Source organism: Scardinius erythrophthalmus (genome assembly GCF_964197995.2).
Source record: "Scardinius erythrophthalmus genome assembly, chromosome: 1".
In the NCBI taxonomy this organism is placed as follows: domain Eukaryota; kingdom Metazoa; phylum Chordata; class Actinopteri; order Cypriniformes; family Leuciscidae; genus Scardinius; species Scardinius erythrophthalmus.
In genome coordinates this window covers 48,180,917-48,206,626 of record NC_138221.1, presented here as the reverse complement: position 1 = coordinate 48,206,626, position 25,710 = coordinate 48,180,917, and the positions used below count along the sequence as shown (strand labels likewise).

The following is a 25,710-nucleotide window of genomic DNA, read 5'->3' as shown; positions in this document are numbered from 1 at the left end:
ACACTGCAAGGGATTTCGTGAAGGTCTCGAGGGTTGTGTTCTAAAAAGTAGCCCACTAAAAGGGCACACAACTTTGCATGTAAATCCATAATTGACAACAATGTTTAAACCAAACCAGCCCAGTGCCCTTGGGAAAATGTGAACAGATGTTCTTGAACTCTACAAATAAAATGAGTGACAGCAGAAATAAAACAATGAGTATGTTTTGGTATATATATATATATGCTGAAATCAAACTAAATGTCAGTAGTAAACTCTGTATTTAAACAAAGTACCTTTATGTAATGGATCATAGTAATGACAGAATCTAGATTTAATAGATTTAATGTCTGGACTGGATGAATAAAGTCTACAACATTTTCATTTTTGTCAAGAATACTGAAAAATGGCAGCCAGACATTAAGGGTTAATATTGCAGCATTAATGTAATTTTATACATAACACCATCAATAACAGCCTAGCCGACGCTACTTGACATATTAGAAGCCATGCACATCACTTCCATCATCTCCTAAGGCACTGTTACATAACCTCCCTGTAATGGCGATGGTTCATAAGAAGACTTGTAGATATATGTAAATATGCATCTCGATACGCACACCACAGAGACATGATTAAAAATATGGTTCTTCAGAGGGAGGTTCATTCTTACTATCAGAGGCCCTGTAGTATATACTGAGTCATTCTTCATAATGCTTGTGTTTACAGTAAGAGCAGTTCCCATGTGTGCACATTTGGCCTACTATCAACACCGCAAACTGAGCATACAAACAGTTTGAATAAAAACATAGCACTTTTTTGTGTGCTAATGCAATTATATCCATATGCCTTTCCTAGTGCAGCTTTATACTGCAGATGTTCAAAATGTCTGAAGGCTCTTTTTGGAGAAGACACGAGTCACGACTCTCTTTGGTGTTTCAGCTAATCCTTTATCACTTCAGCTTTATAAAGATAAACTTGTTTCTGCCACCACAGGCATTTGCCAATTTAATAACCGATATTATGGTTTTGAACTAATGCCATTTTCTGTTTCCCAATATGGATACGTTTGATGCAAAGAGAATTGATATTTCTTCATCATAGCTCAGGCGCTCTGCGAAGACAATAAGACTCCTGCTATATTGTGAATAGCGATCGTTCTAATGCAATTATCATAACCACGGGCTACATAACAGTTAAGAAAACATCAAATGAATCTAATCTCATTTATTTTTGAAATTAAACAACAAGTGTCATTTCAATTATATTAATTTCGATATGTAAAACAGATATTTTATTATATGAAATGGACGAATTAAAAATAGTTTTAATAATTAAAAAAAGAAAAAGAAATTAATACTATTATTCAGCAAGGGTGCATTTAACTAATCAACATTTAATCCAGTGACAGACAGTAAAGGCTTTTACATTGTTACAGTTTGTTTTCTTTGGAACTTTCTATTCATCAAAGAATCCTGAAAAAACTTCTTTCAACATTGCTAATAAGAAATGATTCCTGAGCACTAAATCATCACATTAGAATGATTTCTGAAGGATCATGTGACACTGAAGACAAGCTTTTCACTCAATAATAAATGACATGGAATAAAATACATTTTAAAATATATTAAAATATAAATTGCATTAATATTTCACAGAATATTTTTGATCAAATAAATGCAGCCTTGGTGAGCATTAGAGATTTCTTTCAAAAACACACCCCAAACGTTTGCAAGTGTTTGATCATGTTGAAGGGCGTACACAAATATTGACAGGTAAACTAAACTGCCTTGCTTAGCATGTATGGGGTATGAATTTGGATTTCATCGCTATATTAACCAACCAGAACTAGGATTACCGCTTTTCATGAGTGCATTCAAATGGCAGAAGAAAGCTAAAAGATACAGTGTGCCTCAGCGGTTGAACTGTCTGTTTGATGTCTTCACACCGAGTGATGCGCATTAATGTTTGCATACATCACACTCACATCAGCTCTTTCTGCAGAGTGGCGATGTCATCTCAGGAATGCTGACAAACGCCGCTGCACGTCATCTCACGTGAACGGCGCAACATTCCAAGAGCCCCGGTTAAACAGAATCTAGCGCACACGAAATCTTTGGCCTTTTGAAATTGAAAACGGCAGGTCGCGTCACGCCGTCGGTGAATTCCACAGGGCTCCAGACGAATGAAAACAAGACCCAGGCATCTCAACGTAGCTCTCATTTGCATTACGGGTCTGATGAGTCATTTGGAGACTCCGGATAAAGACAGGGCTGCGGGAGGAAGAGGAGGAGGGCGAAGAGCTTCCCTCGGCGGCGTGCAGTCGAGGCGAGGGTTCCCCTGCAGCAGTGTTTAGAGGCCTGGTGCCTAATCTCTGATGAAATGTCTATTATCAGAGACTCTGCGGGAGAAAGTGGAGCAGAACAGATATGATGGAGAGGCGATTAGCTTCTGCCCTGCTGCCTCCTGCTTCCCCTCCAGCTCACTCAGTCATTCATTCATAATGTGCACCTCCTGTATCAGCCCGTGTCACGAGCGCAGAGAAAGTTTGCATGAAATCCAGCCGACTGGTGACAATTTAAGTGCAAGTGTCTGATAAGGCTCACACAGGCAAGAGGCTGCTAGGTGCAGTGCACAATTCTTAGATATGACAGTAACTCGTGCCGGTCGCGCTCGTGACGAATGGCTTCAGAGACGCATTGCAAACTGCATTAGGATGGCAGTTTTTGTAATTATGAGTGTCGTGGCTTTTGGCCTTTTCCTCCGGGAGCCCAGTCCTCCTGTCTCTTTAATGAACACGTATAGCTACGTTTAAAATCTATCCCGGTTTAACATTTAAAAAGGTCCCCTCAAGATGTCCTAAGGCCTATTCATACCAAGAAAGATGACTATATTAGCGTTCACGCTAATGTACGAAAACGTTCTGTTTATTATAAGCGCTTGCTGCATTTATGTCATCTGTCATGAACTGGCAGTCTGTGAACTGGCTTTTAAAATAGAATAAGACAAAATAAGCTTTAAAAAAGCTAAAACAACAAAATATCAAGATATTTCTTAATTGAACTCCTCCCCAAACTACTGGAATTCTTTAATTTAATCATTTTAATTGTGTGTATTTTAGAGTGAGACACTACAGACAAAATTTTGGGCTTTTTGGCTTATCATAAAGTGTTTTTTTTTTTTTTACACTAGTGGAAAGAAAACATCCAAAATACACTTTCAAGTGTATCTTTTATAGCACTTTACACAATTACAGTACATATCTCTAAAGGCCGTTTTCTCAAAATGATTTTTTTCTCAGAAATCTCCACTTCAGTAGCACTTACATACACCACACTTTACAGTTGTATTCCTATCTATATTCTTAAGGGGTTTACAAAGGGGTTTGTTCATATATAATTTGCCTGATTTTATACATTTTACTCCTAAATGTATTTTTTTTTCTGGCTGTTGATAGCATTTTATTGATTTACGGAGTGATAAAAAGAGATATCCAAAATCCCCTCTGTGAAAACTTTGACTAATATGTCAAAAAAAAAAAAAAATTAAACAAGAATTTTGAAACTGGCTTTATATAACTGCATATATTTCAAAAATATATGCAAATTAGTGCATATTTAATTAGATAATGCCTCCTTTGCATATTTAAACAACATTTCAGAAAACTTTTTTGTGCTATTCTAAATGTAATCAATCAACTGGGGAAGCATGGTGATATCTATTAGTTAATTATTTTACTCATATATTCATCTGGGGTCTCTTGCCTTAATTACTTATTTAAATTTTGAACACCTCTAATTTATGTGAGTATATTTTTGAGTTTTAACATTTTAAAACTTTTAATATTGTTGTGGACAGTTTTTGGAGTCAAAAACTATGGTGTTATAAGATGCTTTTATAGTCTCAGTTGGTCTGTTGACTGGTTATGGAGCAATTTTGGGCACTTTTCAGCTTGGACAGGTTGGAAGACCAGGTTAAGAATAGGCTGGATGACCAGTTTAAACCAGGCAGCTATAGGACCACCAAACCACTGTAGACATCTGAATTCTTGTACAGTCTTACATAGAATCCAAAGCGTTTGAATCCTGGTGACAACTGTGATTTGTAAGTCTGCAGTGTTATGAGGGAGCGATGGTGAGAAAGCCAGCGTCCACTCGCTCCAATCTGCATGATAATCAATCCAGACTCATTCAGCCAATCAGACTGAGCAAAGAGACCCAAATTACTTCATTTAATACGTGATTTAATTCAGAAACATAAATCATCACATTACTGACAGCTCTCATAGAGCCGGTGGGAAGGGGGACAGAGCGGCGAGCCGGGCGAGAGAGACTGAATTAAAACCTTCAGACCTCCTTTACCTCTCCCTGTGGACGTGGCAACATAATCTGAAGAGAATGTACATTTTTCATAATAGAATTAATAACCAATTTTAAATTATGTCCCAGACTTGTGACCCAAGATACGTTAATTATTGATCACCCATTTCTGTGAAGAGGTGTTGTAATTACCTAGCATAATGTGACTCCTTCATCACATTTAAACATTTATATTGCTTATCTTTCCAAGGAACCCCTGGCTAAGTTTTTCCAATTACACTGATCAAATCGAGAATACGGGGTAATTCTTCTTTTCTTCAATTAGAACTATCTGTAGTATACATAATTTATAAAATACCATCATACCTTGGCGAAATGAGAGAAAGATAATGGATATCTGCTACTTACAGTTACGAGGGGCAGACAGGTTCAGGTTTGATGATGACGAGAGGGCCTCATCATTCTCCAAAGTAATGTTCTTCATACCATGTTCAGAATATTGTCATTTGTAGGGCCGTTATGCAAATGATGTTCCTTTAGAAGAACTTTTGTGAAAAATCTACAGCCATTTGTGACTGCACCCTAAAATAAGTCCATATTGTGTGTCATTGTAGAAATATCTGCAGTCCGGAGATGTTTCATAACCCTGAAAGTGTTAGGGATAACCTAATCAGACTGCGAGAATCCGATCTCGTCTCTTCTTAAGGCCGTATAGATGACCACCTCAGACCTGGAAGCATCAATTCCTTTTAACCTCCTCAGATATGATCGTTTCCCCTTCGCCTTGAGCTATTCGATGCAATTTTAGGCAATGAAATCAGATCAGAGGACAACCGCACTCCATCATCTGAATATGAGATCCACCCGGCATCGTGCAAAGAAATTCCAAGACAAATTCTCGTTATCTTGAGAAACTTTATTGATGGTTATTGTTATGCAGATCATAGTGCATGCACATACAATGACAAGGAGAAAGCCTGTCCACAACACGTACTTAAAGCAGAAAGAGCAGAATCACAGCAGTGGGTAAGATATTTTTGCCAGGTTGTGTGATGTGACACACACAGTACACAAGAGGATATTTGCAGCCGGATAAATTGAAGCTGCTCTTTTGTTTGTATTTAATGCAATTGAAACTTTTATAAATACAAAATAAAGAAAAATGAGATATGTGACAAACACCTCTAATTAGGTATACTTGTAAACAACATGAAGGGAAGTCTTCGCGTATGCACAGCCAAGCTGCGACTCTTCAAGAACACCTTGACAGCTTGTTTGTGTAGCACTTGTAAATGACATAGTTATCATTATTCCTATTTACATATAGATATCTTTTTCACAAGTCATATATTTCTCAGTTTCTCGATAATCAAACAGTTTCAAAGTGTAAAGGCTGTGTTCTAGAAAATAATAGTACAAAGGATGTCACATTAAAAATGATATCAAAACGAAACACTCGGAAGAAGCAGAGAACCAAAAGAAAACGGACAACGGAACGTCTCACAAGTGAGAAGAAGAAGTGGTGATGAAAAAATTGCAGGTTGTGTGTGCAAAATTGTACAGTTGACAAAAATACTATGATTATATCTACATAATGATTGCATTACTTGTAAAGTGTTGATATAAATCTGTGTATGATTCCATAAAAAATGAGACACCTTTCTCTAACAGTTGGTCTACCACACTAAATCTAAAACATTATACAGTTGTGTTTTTCGTATAAGAGAACATTTTCACTGCACAGATCAAATTTAATACACTGTTTATTTTTTCCCACTCTCATCTTGTACAAATAATCAGTTTCTTAACTTCTGAGAAAAAAAAAGAAAAAAAAAGAAAAAAAAAAAAAAACAATAAAAAAAAAAGAAAAAGAAAAAAATATAATATATATAACCGGCGCAACCGTCGCCATCTTTTTTTTCTTTTTCGTGTTTCGTCTCTCCCGTATTATAAAAGTCAGCATTTATATCAATCGACGTACTGGAAGTACTGTAATATAAAAAGAACGACTCGTGGTAGGCCTAAACTAGCGAGGGTCTGACTTAAGGACTAGATAATAGTTAAACAGTAAAAGACTGTCATGATGAATTTTTGGGGAGTTTCTACGAGCTGCTATGTATAGTCTGAATATACACATTGAACACCCCAGGAACATAACCTTTGGCTTTGAGTAATGACTGATATAAGACAGCTTAAATAATCGATACCTCAGTGGTCTCTTTGACCGGCTCTGTCTTCTCTGCGCTCGGGGAACTACACCGACTTTACTGGCAGTCCCCGGTCTTTCGGTCTTCCCACCACGCAGACGCCCGTATCTACGCCTACCCACAACCCCCTGCGCGCTCTTCCTCTACGGCACAGAACCCAGAAGCGAAAAGAAACCAAAAGAAGGATGAAAGGCGATGTCAACGAAAGCGTAAACCACTGGACGACTCTAGTCACTTACACTCTTACAAAATATGATAACCCCGAAGTGACTTGAATATTTATCATACAGAACTCATTTACATGATAAAGCCCTAACAATTTGTATCTTCTTATTTTTTTTTTCATCTTTTTAAAATCTAGCAGCTCTCTAGATCACCACAGAAACCTCTACAGCCAACAATCTATGTAATCTTTAGAAATTAAAAACCCACAATATTAAAATACACAGCACAAAATATCTGAGGTATAAGATGAAAAATATCCGTTTTTGTCTTCTCTCTTAAGAGATGCTAAAATGATGCACTACTGCATGTATTGCAATACCCAGGCCTCTGAATTACTCCTCCTTTACCCCCACAGGAAGATTCTCAATAGGTTTTGAAAGGTTTTTTTTTTTTTTTTTAGTATGGCGCGAAACGACTGTATCCACCTCGGTATATACTAGCCTGCAAAGAAGAAAGAACGAGACCCACATCATCGGCGTGGCTTCTGGTCTTGGCATCAGTCAAGGGAGCGAAAGCATTCTGGAAGAGAAGCCACGGGTTTGGACACGTTTAATTGACACAGCTCAGAGGGGACCTCCGCTAGCATTCAGGCTATTTACCGTACATACCCCCCGGACGCAAACCAATCACGTTCCATCATGCAGCAAGCACACCGACACACCTCATGCCAGAAGAGATGCATTTAGCTACTTAAAAACGTGAAAGGGATGAAAGAATACATGAGTTAAATAATAAAAAAAGAGCAACATATGTAGAGTTTCATACTCTGCAAAATCATTTTCTTAAAGGGTTAGTTCACCCAAAAATGACATTTCTGTGATTAATTACTCACCCTCATGTCGTTTCAAACCTTTAAGACTTTCGCTCATCTTCGGAACACAAATGAAGATATTTTTGATGAAATCTGAGAGCTCTCTGATCCCACCATAAACAGCAATTTAATTACTACTTTCAAGGCCCAGAAAGCTAGTAAGTAAAGACATCGTTAAAATAGTCCATGTGACTCCAGTGGTTCAACCTTAACGTTATGAAGCGACGAGAATATTTAAAAATAAAACTTTATCCAACAATTTGTTCTCCTCCGTGTCAGTATCTGCCTCTGTTCACGTTGTAAACACAGTGCAGCGCTTCCGGTTCTATGTCAGAACGGCGGCTCAGTATTGGCTGGATCCCGCGTCGGTATCACACGCATGCGTTGTGGTGCTCACGTGAACAGCGTCAGAGACTAACACGGAAGAGAAGAAATTGTTGAATAAAGTTGTCATTTATTTATTTTGCGCACAAAGTATTTGCGTCGCTCATAACATTACATTTGAACCACTGGAGCCACATGTACTTTTTTAACAATATCTTTACTACCTTTCTGGGCCTTGTGAAAGGGTCAGAAAGCTCATGGATTTTATCAAAAATATCTTCATTTGTGTTTCGAAGACGAACGAAGGCCTTACAGCTCTGGAACGACATGAGGGTGAACAATTAATGGCAGACATTTCATTTTCTAACCCTTTAACCTGTATTTTCGTCTTATCTTCAGGCAAAAATCTGTGAAAAGATTTGGTAAATTACCAAAAACTAAACTGTAAACTATGTATTTGAGAAACTTTTTTATCTGAGTTTTTTAGGTGTGGTCACAAACAAAATTTGAGCAGTTTTGTAGGCAAAAAAAGGAAATATTTTGGTAATAGTGTAGATTCATGTCAGAAGCGATATAGCCTCGTGCAAGTACTCTACTCCAACATCAGGTGAACTGAGATTAGCTTTGTGTCTAATCTTCACTGTGCTATACAATAAAGAAAGAAACAAAAACTAAAAATAATGCTTGTCACTTTCGAAACCAGCAGTCCTCTGTTAGTCAATGCGTTGAATTAGCATGACTAACTGAATCGCAAAATTTTCGTGCGCAATTCTTTCACCCCTACCGTGACATTCCCAATCCTGTGGGTTCCTATTGAAATGATTAGATTTCACCGGCAACAATTTGCTGAGCAACGGTATATGTGACCACACCTTTAGAGAGGTTTATGCTTAAAACAAGAAAAAACTATTTGCAAATGGTGTAAGAAAAGTAAACCTTCAAATAATTACACATTATTGCTCTTACACAGAAGTTTTAAGCAAGTTTAAAGTGGAAAACTAGACAAAAATACAGATTAAGAAGTTGATCTTTGCAGTGTGCGTTTTGTATGCAATTTTGCAATCAAAAGCAGTCCACGTACAAACAAGAGACTCCTGACGGTCTTCCTTGCACTCTTTCATCAATCCGTCTCTCCTCTGCTCGCTCCCTCTTTTAGCTGTTGCTACAGCACCACTTAGGTGATGGATTTAATTATCAAAATGACTAATTATTCCATTAAGGGGAGAGCACGGCTAGGTGATATTCACAAAATTAGAAATATAATAACTAACATGCACTACACTGCCAAGAAATTAAGACATTTATCACGTTTACTGGGAGGATTAATGTGGCATTTCAGCTGCCGTTAGCACAAGAGACAAATTCAATTAAGTTTAAGTGAGGAGATGTCAGCAGTGCTAAAATCCATGCAGGAGGAAAAGGTGGGAAGAAAAGGGAAAAGAATGAGCATACATGACAAGCGTGCACAGAGAAAAGAGCAGGGAAGGGATAAATAAAGGGGTAATGAGGAAAGAGAAAAAAAGAGAGAGGAAACGAGGAGGAAGAGGCAGATGCAGAAAAAAAAGTCACGCTCACCATGGCACCAACGCTGTATGTGGCTGCTGGAGCAAGTGCGTGGTTGTAGGGGTCGGCAGCATAAACTCGTCCGTAACTGTGGAAACAAAGAGACGGTCAGATCGTGCCGGCAAGTTGAAAATCGCTCCTTTTCTATGCAAACACAAATGTCATACAGTCATATACAACACCACGGACTGAAGCAACTACGTACTGTATGGTGATGATTTCAGAGTGTTTGGAAAATGACTATCAAATGAAGTCAGAGAGGAGAAGATCACATGGCTCTTGCAGTCATGCTGCACAGGGCAGAGGAAGACATCACTGTTTGAAAGTTGAAGGGAAAGTTGTGCAAGACATCATTAGATGCTCTGCTCATTCTTATTCTGTGATTACGGGATGGCAGCGCTAACGGCAACATCCGTTTGTACGTACAAGCTTTGGCAAATCCAAGTACCAAGAGGAACTTGCTTGTTTTTTTCTAGTTCAATACACTTGCACAAAAACCCTTCAATTTTTTTTTTTCGTAGTTTAATTTAGGCATATTGATCAAAAAGGCAAAAAATACACCACAGGAGAGAGAAAAAAACCCCAAACAGACCAGAGATCAATGTTTTACAGTACTTGCCCAAAAAACAAAACATCTGTTCATTATCCTTGAAGAAAATGGTGCAGTTTAATGTGTAATGTAGTGTCTTTTATCCTGAGATCTCACGTTGTTCCCCCTCAAAATTCGAGTTAAAACAACCTGGAATATCTGCTGCTTCGAGCATTGTTTTGCATGCATGCTGTTTTTGGACCAACTCAAGGGACGATCAAAAGGCAGAGAATTTCGTCAATTTACATATTCCGCCACTCCTGGCGATTAAGAAGTTAATCCACTGCAAATTAGTACAGACATTGTTATTCACTACACAGTCGCTCTGTCTTCATATTTCAATGCGCGGCCAAGTATTTTGTTTGACCTGCGTTATCTGTGTTTACAGGGGTTAGTTTTAATGAGTATGCAGTGCAGTGATCAAACCGGGGCTGCCTGTGCTCTTCAGGAGCTAAGATTGAAAAGGTGACCCCTAAGGATATAGCGCCTGGTGAATTATTCCTAAAGAATTAGGTAAGGGGAAAACGCTGATTGGATGAGTAACCTGAAATGCAAGAAGTGGGGCTTTTAATGGCTTGTTTGAAGGACACTGTTGGTGTTTTCGTCTGTTTTTCCAGCAGTGCTACAAATTTAAGCTTAAACTCGTCCTTGTGACTATCGGTTTACTCCTTTCCAAGATTCGTCATAGTAAACTCTTCTCTTCCTGCCGCCCATCGAGACAGGTTGAAGGCAAACCCCCCATCCCCCCCCCCCTGATTTATGAGACTGGTAGGCTCTATGTTTGTTAATGAACACCAGTGACTATAACATACAGCTAAATTAGATCTGGGCCCTGAGATACAGGTTAATAAATCTCAAATGGCTGGGATATATCTGCATTATTGACTTGATGCTCATTATTTTGGAAAATGTGTGCTCCAGCAGCGCCATTCCTCTAAATGTATTGACTTTTCCCACCAGGAGACCGCATGGACAGCTCATTTCTATGATTTCTTTAAACAATGCCGGGCTGTACTTTAGGGGCTCTAATGCGAGTTGCGGATCCTCTCCGCTTTACTATCTGATTATGTTGGTTTGTGAACGTGTGGCCTTCGGGGTTATCAGCAATTATTGAACTGGGACAATTAGACCATAATTTGCAAGTTTTTCAGACTCCAAATTACACATTTCAATTGTGTTTTACAGAAAACAGCTGATGTCTTCAAGAAAGTGCCGTCTGCTAAATTACAGCCTTGTTAGCATATTCATTTTCCCTGGTCGAGGCGGGGAATAAAGAAAAAGAAGAAAGGCTAGGGAAAAAAATAGGGCTGTCACAAAATCAATGTGTGGATGGACAAGTCCATTCTCCTTTCGGTATACCGCAACTCAAACCAGTAACAATCACACTAGTGTCATTCCCAAGATCTAGCCACCTATAGCCAATGTGCAAGACACCATACACTACATGAGCAACCTTGATACCACAATGACAACATCACTAGCACTACACGCCTGTAAAATAATAACAAACAAACCAAAAAAAAAAGAAAAAAAAAGAAGCCCTCTCGAGCACACACACACACACACACACACACACACACACACACACACACACACACACACACACACATACAGATCTAATGGAGAGGGAAGGGCGATGGTGGAGAGCTCAAAGGAACGATGGAACACAAGGAAGATTAAGAAAGGAAAAAAAAGGAAAACCACAGATTCCAAGCTCGTGACAAGCGTGTTCATTTCACTCTTCAAGGAACACATGCCTCTTCCAAGCAATGCCATGGGAGAGAGAAACAGAAGACGAGAACGATGAATGCGATGCCTTCCAGCTATCCTCATGCAGTACTCCAAAACTACTCCACTCGTCCAAAAAAGAGCATTCAAGAGAAACGTAGTAAGAAAAAAACGTAACATCTACTAATCAAAGGGGGCAGAAATAAGGAGACAGCCGGGCAATAGAAGCACTCACTGTCAGGGTGCATTAAAAAGGGGGTATATGCTCGCTCCCTCATGGGTGCATAGAGAAAGTGAGGGTGATTTGGTATTCATTTATAGTTATTTATTTTACCTGAGGAGGTGTTACAAGAAATTTCATCTGCTGCAACGAAGACGAAATGATTTCTGCAAGAGAAGATAAAATTTACAATACCGCCTGCTGACTGGCTGGATGGACGAGAGGTGGGGTGTGGGGGGGGGGGGGGGTTAAGGGATTGGAAAGGGGGTAGGGGATGGATGGTGAGGGTGCTTGGCATAAATGGGTTTTAGTTCACAAGCAAAAACAACCAGAGCTCTCTGTGTGCGGCCCTGCACGCTGTACGGGTATCAACATGGAGGAAGAGGGAAAAGCATGCTGAGATGCAAATGCGGGAGTAAAGAAGAGGGGTAAAAAAAGACATACACAGTATATCAGAGATGAGACTAAATCAAAACCTCGGACGGGGACCGATTCAATAGAAACTGCAGCTGTGCTCGAGACGCTTTTGATTTCGCCGCTCTAAACGTCCTCTGCTCTGTAAACCCCCTCCCTCCATCACTATTGTTCTGTAAAAGTCAAGGAACTGCATTCACAGCATTACTGAATAGCGCTGGATGGCCTTGATCGGTCACATAAAAGCCGGTCGTCGAGCCCGTTAGAAACACCTGAGACTGCGACCATTATACATGGATTATATTGGAAATCAAAGCAGATAATATTATACATCAGAGTGCTTATGTCATACACCGTAAACTGTTCTTGGGAGTGAGACGAGAAGAGAAAGAAAAGGAAAACTACCTCTGTATTCTGAACAGATTTATGGTAGATATATTTTAAAATGTCAAAATAACTAGGTGCACTCATTTGCACACGTATTTACATAAAGAAATAAATAGTACATTTTGAAAAATATTTGGGGTAGGTACGATTTAAAAATAAAGAAAATTATATTTTTATTAAGCAATAACTCATTAAGTTGATCAAAAGTGTCAGTAAAGACATTTATAATACAAAAGATTTCTATTTTAAACAAATGCTATTCTTTTGAGCTTTCTATTCATTAAGGAATCCTGGAAAACATATCACGGTTTCCACAAAAATATTAAGCAGCACAACTGTTTGCAACATTGATAATGATAAGAAATGTTTCTTGTGCAGCAATGATGCTGACAACCCAGTATTTCCCTCACAGGAATACATTTTATACATTAAATGTATTCAAATAGAAAATATTATTTTAAATTATAATTACAATTTATTAACTAAATGCTAATAAATTGGTGAGCATAAGAGACTTCTTTAAAAAAAAATTGTATTAGTCAACATAAAAGTCAGAACTGACCATATTTACTTTCTTAATGCATGTTCCTGGTCGTCTTGTGAATGACTGATTAGTCCAATTTGTTATGAATATATATATATATTTTTTTTCATTATCTTTAATCAGAATGTAATAACATGCTCTTCTTCTGAAATTACTTTTTTATTTCCTGATGAAGTCACTTAAGACCAATGCCAAATTATTTAGACAGTTTTTTTTTTTTATAATTTTTTTTTTTTAAACTAACATTGGTTCAATCGATTCCCAATGGAAATATGCAAATCTCACCCTACTTAAAAAAAAAATTATATCCTCTGACACTCAGAAATAGTTGGATTATGGAAGAAAATTGTATTACAAATGGCAAATCAAGATGTCTATAAAATTACGTACATTAAGAATAATAAAAAATGCTATTTTTTTTGGTGACCATTCAAGACATTTTCAGCACTATTCAGTAGTGCTGCGAATGCAGTGCAATTCAATCATAAGTGCCACTAGTTGGCAGTAAGTTCAATACGACTGCCATACAGCCAAACGTGCGCAAAAAAAAAACTTAAAATTAATAAGTGCACCTTTAATCTTGTGAACTGTGAAATATATATTTAGATTCAATTTAATCAACATTTATTGTTTACAGCTTTAAGTCAGCAGAAACACTATACAGGACTACAGTAGCCTTGTTATAAAAAAACTAAATAAAAATAAAAACTCTTTAATTGCAAACAGGAATAGGGTAAATGGTGCACTCTGGGTAAACAAACATGACTAGCATGAGTCATATTATTGGTTACATTACACAAGCTTCATGAGTCACTTCACAGGTGTGACAAATGATGTGTCATGGCTCGATCTCACGTCTAATTAGAGACATTGGCCGCCATATTGCCAGGCCCATTTTTAATTGCCGCTTGGAGCTATATTTAATAACTAAATGAATCATTTATTCCTGCTATGCATTCAGATTGAATCGGCCCTCTTAATCATGTTAGGGGGTTTGTTTTGAATACAATGTTCTATTTTGCATGACAGTATTGACCGTCCCAATGCGCAAACACACACACACACACACACACACACACACACACACGCACACGCACACGCACACGCACACACACACACACACACACACACACACACACACACACGAGAGTAAAGCTCAATGCAGACATGCATTTGAACACATGCATTAAATGGTGCACTTTCTATAATTCACAGTGCCTTACAAAATTAGATATGTATTGGCTTCAGATATGACCATTGATTCCAATCATACACATTAAAGACTACACATGCACTTCATGAAGACGCTAAAGTCGCAAGCACTTCATATGAGCATTGGTACACGTACACACTAGACTACACTGTATAATGTTTCATCTCTTCTTTGTATCAGCAATTAGTGGTCACTGGCACTTCCAGGCAAAATGCAGACATCTGGCCAACACATCCAGGGGTGTAAAGCACTTGAGTAATTCTACTTCATTCATACAAATAAAGGACAATTTTTGGAAATATGTACTTTACCAAAAACTAAACATTTGTAACTCTACTCAATAACATTTCTAATGAAAACATTATACTTTTTAGTTAACGTATAAAGGACGTATTTTACAAGTGTAAATCTTTCCTTATATTAATAAAAAAATATTATATATTAATTTAATTAAAAAAGTTTGGGGTCAGTTATAAAAAATGAATAATAATAATAATAAAAATGTAAGTAAAGTTTTCTATTTGAATATATTTTAAAATGTAATTTATTCCAGTGATGCCAAAACTGAATTTTCAGCATCATTACTCCAGTCTTCAGTGTCACATGATCCTTCAGAAATCATTCTAATATGCTGATTTGCCACTCAAGAAACAGTTCTTATTATCATAAATGTTGAAAACAGTTGTGTGGAACCACGATACATTTTAACATTATGTCTTTAGCATAGTTTTTGATCAATTTAATGCATAATTGCTAAATAAAAGTACTGATTTCTTTTAAAAATATATATTTTTTGATGGTATAGTGTATATTTTTGTTGGTCTTCGTTATGTCCCTTTGAATCTTTTAAATAAAATGTAATTTGCTCACATTACTGTATTCGTCATATATTCATCCTTGAAGAGATGTCAACATAATCTTTGATCCAAAGCAAAGCTGTTTAATTACATCATAACCATTCTTGACGACAAACACTTGAGGCTTTACATAACAACATTCAAGTGTCAACACTTTCTAAGGAAAAAGTCGATTTTTTACTTTGAAATACTTTCACTCAAGTATATTTTTAGCATGATACATTGATTCTGATTTTTTAATTATGTGAAATCCCACACTGTCACTTCAGTATCATTTCTCAGTGCTTTTTACACCCCTGAGCATGCCTGGTATGCGTTAGCAGCATCATTTACTGATAAACTGAATGAATGAAGAGTTGAAAGAGTTGTCCCGCACAGCTGTTAACCCTGAGGGTTTTCAGCTCAGTCCAGGGAGCGCCAGAAACACGCACGACGGACCACCTCAACCTCTCCTGAACAAGCGTCGCGGGGACAGAGGTCATGGTGGGTTGTTGGAAACCGTGTACTCCTGACCCACACGTCCCCGGCCCGCAGCTGTTCAGATGGGAGCGGTCGAGCCTCGAGCAGCATCGACCCTGGACACTTCTGACAGAGAGCGAGTGAAGCTCTGACAAACAGCAGGAACCAGATGCAGAGGCTAACTGCTAATGAGACCAGCTGCGGGAAGGCAGGGTGTCGGAGTGCGCCACTTTGTTAAGATAAAGCTTTTGGGGTATTGATATCCGCCACCATAGAAGGCAAGAGATCAACTGCAGTCAAAACACTCGCAGGATTAGCGGAGATCAGAGATGATATCTTTCACACAAAGTGATAACATCTAACAACGCTGAGAGGTTATTTTAATGGAGGCAGATTGAACGATTAAACTCCAACTGTCTAAAAAACGTTACTCATTGAGATATGAATAATTAATTTTTTTTATGAGGGAAGAGAGATTATAAGTCATTTACATTGGAAATGAATAATTCAATCCTTTTGAATCTGAAACATGTAAAAAATGAATGACTTCTCAATAACAATCATTTATAAGTTCCATCATTAAAGACTAGTCTTATGCAAACTCATTTACCTAGAATTTGTATGGGAAAACCTAATTTGTATGGTGGGCTGCGGTTTCAATTTCCCAAAGCTGCTATTATTCTCAAAATGTGTCTAAAGGTAAACAAAATAATTCAAATGTTATTGAGAGGCCTCTTCATTTGCATAATCAATCAAGCAGGTTTCTGCAGCAGAGAGCGAAACAACATTAAGGAAACTTTCTGAATTGAATCAGTTTGAGCATTAGCATTAGCTCTGCCCACTGGCAAAGCAATGACTATGTCTACTAGTATAACTACATTTTTAATACAAACTGAACCACAGGCAATTTTGTGGGGGTTCATAGAACATAATAAAAGAGAGACTAAGATCTGTATTACTGACAAAACACTTAAAGCAATCGCTGAAACACATCATTCATGTCTAGCAGGACGAGCTGTGCACAGATATCTGATACTGTCAGATATAGTAATACTGATGCTTAGCTTAGAAAAAATCTCTGATGTCACACGATGCACAGTAGTGTCACAACCGTTTATTTATCTGTTTCCCAATAAATGGATCAGAATCCATGTTAAATAAAAACAGAAATGATGTAGTTGGTCAGAAAATGTCAAGGTAGGAAAACTTCTTCTTACATTTATTAAAGTCTTCCAAATATTTAAATGTATACTTAATACAAAATTAGTAAATGTAAATCTGAAAAGCTATACTAGAAATGTCCCTGACTGTATCTACCATTAAAAAGTTTAGGGTCAGTAAATTAAAATAATAATTATTATATTCAGCAAATATGCAATAAAAAGATTATTCTTTCGAACAGTGCTTCATCAAAAAATCCTAAAAATATTATAAATAGTATAATATTAAGTATAAAAATATAAGTTTTCACAAAAAATATTAAGCGGCACAACTGTTTTCAACATTGATAACAATAAGAAATGTTTCTTGAGCAGCAAATCAGTATATTAGAATTTCTGAAGGACACACTGACACTGAAGACTGGAGTAACGATGCTGAAAAATTAAATACAGTAAACAAAATACATTAATGTTTTAAAACATATTACAAAAGAAAGTTTTTTTTTTTTTAAATTTTACAACATTACTGTTTTTACTTGCTATTGGTAATCAATAAGCAACTTTCAAAAACAGGAACAAATCTTACTGACCCCAAACCATTGAATGGTACTTCTTGATGTACTTTTTTATTTAAATCAAGCGTAGCGTTAGTTCTGGCAGGTCACGTTAGTCAAGCTCGCATCAGCTGAACCTCAGCTGATCCACATCTACCTATAGGAATACGACGCCTATCACCATATACATATATAAGCTCCTTCAGTATTATCAGCAGCTATCGCGTTTCTCAGGAGCTAATTACCCTCCTCCATCCTCAGCTCCTCCTCTCGCCCAGTCAGGATTTGACATTCTGATTCCCCTTGAATCAGAATAATTATCGAATAATGTTGTACTTTAAAATCTTGAATTAAATATATTTGCAAATTTTCATGTTGGTTCTGTTCTGTTTACCCCAAGGGGGATTATTGCTGCTCTCCCTGCTCTTATCCATGCTAGGCTGCATGGATGCGCAGGGAGTTCTCGCCCAGAACGGAACCATTCCGCCAATCCAAACTGTATGCTAATTGTCAATCATATTTGACGGTAGTGGTCCTGACAGAACATGGATTCTGTTCCATTTATTGGTAAATAAGTAAATAAAATATTTGAATGTTTAATTCGGACAAGCTAGTGCATCTTTACATGATTACATGATTGCCTAAGCCGAGAGTAATCGAACCAACAGAAAATCAGATTACCGCTATACCATAAAAGATTTCTCATAACAAGAAGCCACAGAACAGCAACAAGAGCCCTTGGAATCAATAACGTGGTTTCTTAGGACGGTATTACTCTAATCTCTGAGGACAGTCTACTGTATTTCTTCAGAGAAAGTCCCTGCATGTGAGGAGGACACATGTGGTTATTGAACTGATCATGAAACCACCCAGCCTGGCAACAATTACAAACACTAAAGACTCTACCACATGCAGCTCACGGCCGGCAGACATCCAAAAGTGCGCTCGGGTGCGTTTCGTCCCGATCCGTGGCTAATGATCTGCCTTTGCCGCGGACACTAGGATCTGCATACGCACAAACACTCCCGAGATGATTACATAAACATGATGTAATGATGATGAGCACCACGCACAACCAGTCGGGTGTGATTCACGGCACACAATTTTCAACATGCATGCAGGGACACCGTTGACAGATTATGACAGCACTGCTAAGATGACATGATAATCAAGTGTTGCTTCATCTAGTTATGGCTGCACAATATCAGTTGTTACATGTTGGATGACAGCATTACGATCATTATTTGGCATTAACAGTCATGAGCAGATATGCTTTTGTGTCATGCGAATGTTTTACAATCACATCAAGGCTCCGAATTTGCTTTATTCTTGATTGCGTGCCATCTGCAATAAGCTTACACTCACAATTGACAAGAGAGGGAAAGAGAGAGAGAGAGAGAGAGAGAGAGAGAGAGAGAGAGAGAGAGAGAGAGAGAGAGAGAGAGAGAGAGAGAGAGAGAGAGAAAAGAAAAGGAAATCAAAATCAGCCAAGACGACTTCCTCTGGTCGCCCTGCCAAACGGGCTTTTGTCTCATCTCTGAGGAACTGTCAGGTCTATCCCACTTCATTCTGCAGTTACAGTTGCTCCACCATGGATGCGCTTCACCATTACATTTGCAGTGACATCTCATTTGATTTAATTTGCCAATTACTGCACTGGGCACCGTGATATTCCCCATCACCACTGGCGAGGGGAATTAGGCTAATAAATCAGGCTGGCCTTTTTTATTTTTTTGAGCGCACGCCTGCCTCTGCTCGTGACGAAGGGAGAGAGTTTGACCTCAGAGGAGGAAGGGTGAGAGAGAACGAGGCTGGATTGGGTGTTAAGGGCCCCGCCGGAGGGCCTGGTAAGGTGGTGTTGTCAGTGGTGTGCAGGCAGCGGTGTGTGTCTTACCTGTCACTGTAGGCAGCGGCGGTAGCAGTAGCAGGCTGAGTGTATCGGTAGGCAGCGTAACCACCCTAGAAACACAACACACACACTCGCTCACATGGGCACGTCGACAACAGATGTTTGGACTTTTTTATAAAATTTGTTTGTGAGAAATGAAACAGCGATGGTGGGTGGAGGGGGTGGGGGGAGGGGGTTGGGTTTGATGTTATGTGCTGTGACAGAGACTGTACGACTGAATCTCATGGAGATGAAGAGGCATGGAGTGCTTTTGGAGAGCAGCACGAGACAACGTCGCATTCGTTCACTCGGAGTTCACGGTATCGGCGCACGCAATTGCCGGCATGCTCCAAAAGAGGGGACGCACATGTCATAATCATAGCTATTAAATATGCATAATCTAATTACAAAGCAGCAGCCTTATGTTGGTGTGAGTCAACCTAGTTTCTTATTCATCTCATGCATGCATCTGAGGATTAATTATGTAGCGCTGTCATACTACACTACTTCTTTTTGCCAACAACAGAGAAAGAAATAATTTCAACATGTGGAACGGTAACATCTGATGTTCAGTAAGGCAAAAAGGCCAAACAAACACATCCAGTCAAAAGCGCACATGTCTGCTGATTTGAACGGTGTTGTTTTCATAGTCAATGACTGTGCGAGATGGAGCTGCCTGCTTAAAATACTCCCACACGGTCAGTGCTGTGCTGTGGATTTTTTTTTTTTTTGACTTTTTTTTTTTCTTATATGAGAATTAATTAATGTCTTTTTATTTAGTGTCAACCATTTTTGTCATATCTAAACCCAAAGCCCCATTATACCCTTTATAAATACTAAACCAGATATCTACCTCTGCCTGGAGTCTTTGTGCGCAGTGTCATAAAATACAAACTATCATACTTGCACCGCAAAAAAATTGTATCATTATGAATAATCTTTATTTAAATGAATTATCTTTATTTTTCATCCATTTAACTTGTCAAAAGTATTTCTGTAATTTGTCTTTCATTTCATGTTACACTTGATTTACTTTTCAGAGCTTGATTTCCTTCATTAGTAATTATGAAAGTAAAATAAATCACTGGAAGTTGAGTTGTGACTGGCACCAATTTGATACCAATTTTAGGTGCAACACCTATACATATTAATTGTAAAAAAAACATTTAAACCCCTAGAACCTGCTTAAGGTGGTTAGGAAGGAAGGAAGAAGAAAGAAAGAAAGAAAGAAAGAAAGAAAGAAAGAAAGAAAGAAAGAAAGAAAGAAAGAAAGAAAGCAAGCAAAACTTAATCCTAATCTATAATCTATATTCATAAACAAACCATGGTTGGGAATATCTGCTCTAATTTGATTGGTCAGGTGACATTGTTTAGCCAACTAATAAACTGACAAACATTTAGTCTGACATGCAAGTTGCTCTATATATTCCTATTTACAAAACTGTAGTTTAAAAGCAATAATACACTCGCAATCGGGCTGTTTTACTAAATATTCAGAACAGCACTCTTGCTTGTTGTTTAATGCAATGTAATATTTCCTAATATTTGGTGTATTTTTGTACTGTTGATTTTTCTCTCATCCATTTTTTTTTTTTTGAGGAGGAGGCACAGCTTCCTTTACCACTCCCATTAGCAGTCCACAGAAAACACCAACCGATAAGTCCATCTGTACACCTCTGCTCTTTCTCTGTTTCTCCGGGGTTTACTGGTCTCCTGACCCTGCTGTTCTCCACACCAGGCCTTCAGGCTGTAGTAATTACCAACCTTCCTCTCCCTGCACTCACACATACATAACAGCAGTTCCTTCTCACAACCTTCTTCATGTTCCTCACCCTCCCACTTCCACGCTGCACCACCTCCGTCCTCTAACTCCTTCCATAATGACTCACCGGGTAATTCGACACTCCCACTGCGTGGCCGGCCCCTTAACAAACCATTTCATTTACTCGCACAACGCCTGACACATTGTCGTGATGCATCTGCGCTGTATTTAAAGCCGGCGTGGTGAGCTGCGGAGCGGGACGGCCGAACGGGGCCCCTTAGTCACCAGGGCTGTCATCTCTGACAGACGGGGGCCGCGGGCATCTACATGTCTCTGAAGCTCCATTAGGCTTGGTCAACTAACCTCGGGGAAACTGACAGGGTGTGCAGGTGCGGTGAGAGCAGTGGTCAGGACTTTAACGCTGAGATGCGCATCTGTTGAGCAGCCACAATTTATCATTATGACTCACGAGGAGAGAGGAACAGATAGTGCTCCACTGACTCCTGACTGCTCGTATCTGTCTGGAGTGGATGTGGACATACTGAGCTTATCATGGTTATTGATGCACATGGTGCTTTTCTCATACTTTTACTAGTGTGTGTGTTTTTGCCTGCCACGACCGCTTGATGGCCGACAGGTGGGAAATAATACAGAATAAGGGCTTCAATAAAAAAAGTTATAGTTCATATTTAATTGAATTGAATCACTGAATCATTCATTCAACCGATTTGTTCAAAACCGTGAAAGAAACAAGGGATTGTCTTTATGAGTAAGTAATTTAACTAGCCTAGAAATCTAGACGCACCCTAGTGGCGGCAAAATTTATTTTGCAGCCAGTGTAGTCTAGCAACTCTCCGTTGACTTTCGAGCTGGAAAAACCAAACTCTAGTCAGGCCAATCAAATCGTGTATAGAGTCGGTGGGTGGGCTTAACATAATGACGGCAGAGTTGTGACGGTTCTGCGTGAATTCCTTGCTACTTGAAAACAAAGAATGGCGGCTGCTGCTGGCGAACAGCGGTCTTTCGAATCGGCTTTGGCCGCGACTCTGGAGGACTTGGAGTTAAGCTTTTCTTTGAGAAAAGAGCAAAGAACGACACTTAAGTCATTCTTAAAAAAGGAAGATGTGTTTGTAGTTTTGCCGACCAGATACGGCAAAAGTTGAATCTATCAACTAACGTAAGCTCCGCTGGTGGGAAAACGCTCTGGTTGGTTGAAGCGCTGTCCTATTGCGTGCAGAGGGATTTTGAGAGATAACCGTTTATCCCGCCCCTCGGATTGAGCCGTGCCAATGGTGAGTTGCCAGACCCAACATCTTGATGTAGGTCTGGCTTGCCAGGCTATAATTTAACCATTCACTCAACCGATTTATTCTTATTATCTTTCAGCTTTCAATAAATGTTATTATTTCCTCACAAAATAATAAAGTTTTGATGCTCTTTAATGTGGTGCGACAGATTGTTGTAGCTACATCAGTTCAAACAGCAGTTTAAAAAAAAACTAATCAAATGTCCATAGCTCGTAAGTTAATTTTTTTTAAAAATTTTTAAGCAAAAATGTTTCCAATCATTACTGATGTTGCAAATGGATTTGCTAGTTACAGTGTGGCTTTGGGCATTTCTGGATCTTCAAGAAATGAAAACTCAGCCACATGAGGCAAATGTGAAGCAATTTATATTACAGATTAAGTTGAGAGATATTACACACGCTGTGTCATTTATATTTGGTAGATCTTTCTGCTTTATTGCACCCCTGCATGTGGTATGTGCTCAGTATTTCTTTGTTTAACTTTTAACCCATCTTAAGGATGTCTGTTCTATGCTAGTGTAGCTTCATTTTTCAGACCTTATCCAACATTCAGTACATTTAGCAGAGCACTCAGCAAATTAAGATTGGTAATAAACAAATACAGTTTCTAATGAATATTAGATGATCTTATCGCAGCGGAACAATCAATCCCAGCCATTGTGGCACTGTGCTAATGACAAGAGAACAGAGGAAGCGTTACAGCAGCCTTCCCGTCATTTCCATGCACATTTGTACCCTGTACAATTTGTTTCGTCCCAGAGGAGGCCGAATGGGGGGAGATACATCAGGCTGTGGTCAGGCTCAATGAGATATGGCCTTGAGGAGAACAAGGTTTCGGTCCCTGCTAGTTATCCCACCTCAGCTCCAGATGTTTCTTCTAATCTCAAAACGCGACGCTCCAGATAAACGCAAACATGCCCGTAGATCGCCAACGAACGCGGTGAAGATTTGATAGTTCACCATTCATTAAAAACCTACAATTTTACATGCAACCCCTATAATGCTCATTTTTCACATTAAAATTACATTTACATAAATATTAAGAAAAAAAAATATAATTTTAGATTCTAAAACTGATTATACAATATCTAATGTGATAATACTCAGTAACCAATAAAAGTGTATTACTTTCTGCTCCAATTTGCCTATCTAAATATATTTACCCTCACAATAATCATGAATCTGTGTCTACTGTAGGTACAGGTACATATAAGTTTTCACATTGTACAATCGCAGCATGCCATGCTCTAGTGCTCAATCTTCACTCTGAGTCTCACCCTAACTGGCAATAAACTCATTTGTTACTCATGTGTGAAAGTCTCTTGACACAATTAATGAAGGATAAAAAAAAAAACAACAAAAAAAAGCTAACAATAAAAACAACAATGTATCAGCTGGTTGGTTTACAGTCGGAGGGATGAATGGGGCGGGGGTGTGGGCATGTAAATGAACATTCAAGGACGACATGCGAATACTTACATAAATATCTGCACCATAAAATCCGTCCTGGTAAACAACACTGGAAAGATGCAAACACACCCGCACACACAGACAAACACCAAACAAAACACATCAATATTAGTGCATGTTCCCATGCAAGCAATACCAACCCCACCTCTAGCCAGGGTTAGTGGAACAGAATAAGAAATACACACGCACTGAATAAGATACTTTTTAAAGGCACTCATTACTTCTGAAGCATTTTAGAAGGAGAACGTGGAGTAAAGACTTTGTAGAGGGGCTACAGAGAGCTGAAACATACTTGCATCATATTTTTAGTCTTTAGCAAAAATTTTAAATATAGATTTTTTAATATATATGAAGAATTTTTGTAACATTTGAGAAAAATAAAAAATTAATAGAAATTAATGTAATAATAATAATAATAATAATAATTAATATTATTATTATAATTATGTGTTATTGATATTAACCAAACATTCTGGTTAGGAATTGTTCTAAGGCAAGGAAATGAATTCAAGACCAAACAGACTCCATTCATACTTTTGTTTTGTAGATAATTTCAAGTGTGCTATTTATTTATTTATTATTCCCCCCCCCCCCATTTTTAAGATCTGAAGATCTTGAAAATCTCTGGTAACACTTTATTTTAGTGTCCTTGTTACATATGTTACATGTACTTACCATAGTAATAACAGTAAATTATGCATAATGACATGCAATTAACCCTCAACCAAACCCTAGTACTACCCTAACCCTATAGTAAGTACATGTAGTTGCTTAATATTACTCATTACTTAAATATATAATTACACTGTAACACGGTCGGACACCTTAAAATAAAGTGTAACCAAATCTCTTATTGACTGTCACTGGCATTCAACATTTTAATGAAGGTGACAATGATGTCATTGTAATATTTGCATATTGAATTGCGATTGGTCTTTTTTCTTAAATTTATTTGCATACTGAATTACATAAATGTAATCATTTCTGAGCCACATTTGCAGCTCTAAAATGCTGATAATTCCTTGAAAAACTATAAAATCTCTAAATTTCTTCTTTTGCTGCCTAACATCCAATGATATTTTTCTGTGAATCTTCTAACCTTCATGTTTGTCAAGACAGCAGGAAGTGGAATTTAGTCAGTAGCCCCTGTTTCTAAACTCCACAAAATCTCCTTCAGTATCATCTGCTTGAAGTTACGCACATGAAATTAGAACCAAAATAATCAGAATCATCATTTGACTGCTCAGAGATCACAAAAATCCTTCTGAATTCAGTTGTTTGAGAGGATTTACATAATGTTACATTACATAAAAGGAATGCTTAAGGCCATCGACCATGACAGAACGGCATGACAGTTCAGTGTCATCATTACTTGCAGGATGCACGGGCTACATGCTGCACTGGTTCTGTGTGGTGAGGTCGAGATGCATGCATGTTACAGCAGCCCGGTGACGAGGGGGAGCGCTTGTCAGAAGGTGAACGTGTGTGTGTATGTGAGAAGGGAGTGTTGCTACTTACCCTCCATAGGCTGGGATGTGTGGGGGAGGCGCGGCTGCCCGGAACGTATTGTAGACGGTGCGCCCTCTTCCTCTTAAGTGTGCCCCTCTGTACGCCGCCGCTGCCGCCGTGGCTGCTGGGTATGGGAAGCCTGGCACTGTGCAGAAAACATACAGTATATGCATGAGGAACAATTACAGAAGAAAGAGAGTTATACGGGTTTGGAACAGTACT

The 25,710-nt window shown here is 38.4% G+C and overlaps 1 protein-coding gene across 13 annotated transcripts in view; it reads right to left on the bottom strand.

The window, feature by feature from the left end:
* Nucleotides 1–6,985: 6,985 nt before the first annotated feature.
* rbfox1 (RNA binding fox-1 homolog 1) overlaps nt 6,986–25,710 on the bottom strand; it is a 291,777-nt gene continuing 273,052 nt past the window's right edge. For 6 of the 13 annotated variants that reach the window (XM_081370504.1, XM_081370506.1, XM_081370507.1 and 3 more), the window contains 5 exons: nt 25,498–25,633; nt 23,989–24,028; nt 19,448–19,512; nt 9,441–9,516; nt 6,986–7,249 (listed from right to left, as the gene is read on the bottom strand). In XM_081370504.1, coding sequence (XP_081226630.1) covers nt 7,127–7,249; nt 9,441–9,516; nt 19,448–19,512; nt 23,989–24,028; nt 25,498–25,633 — 440 coding nt within the window. In that variant the 3' untranslated portion in view covers nt 6,986–7,126. Of the gene's footprint in view, nt 7,250–7,338; nt 7,420–9,440; nt 9,517–12,079; nt 12,133–19,447; nt 19,513–23,988; nt 24,029–25,497; nt 25,634–25,710 lie in introns of all 13 variants that reach the window. The other 7 variants (XR_014030469.1, XR_014030471.1, XR_014030473.1 and 4 more) reach the window with 3 other exon arrangements.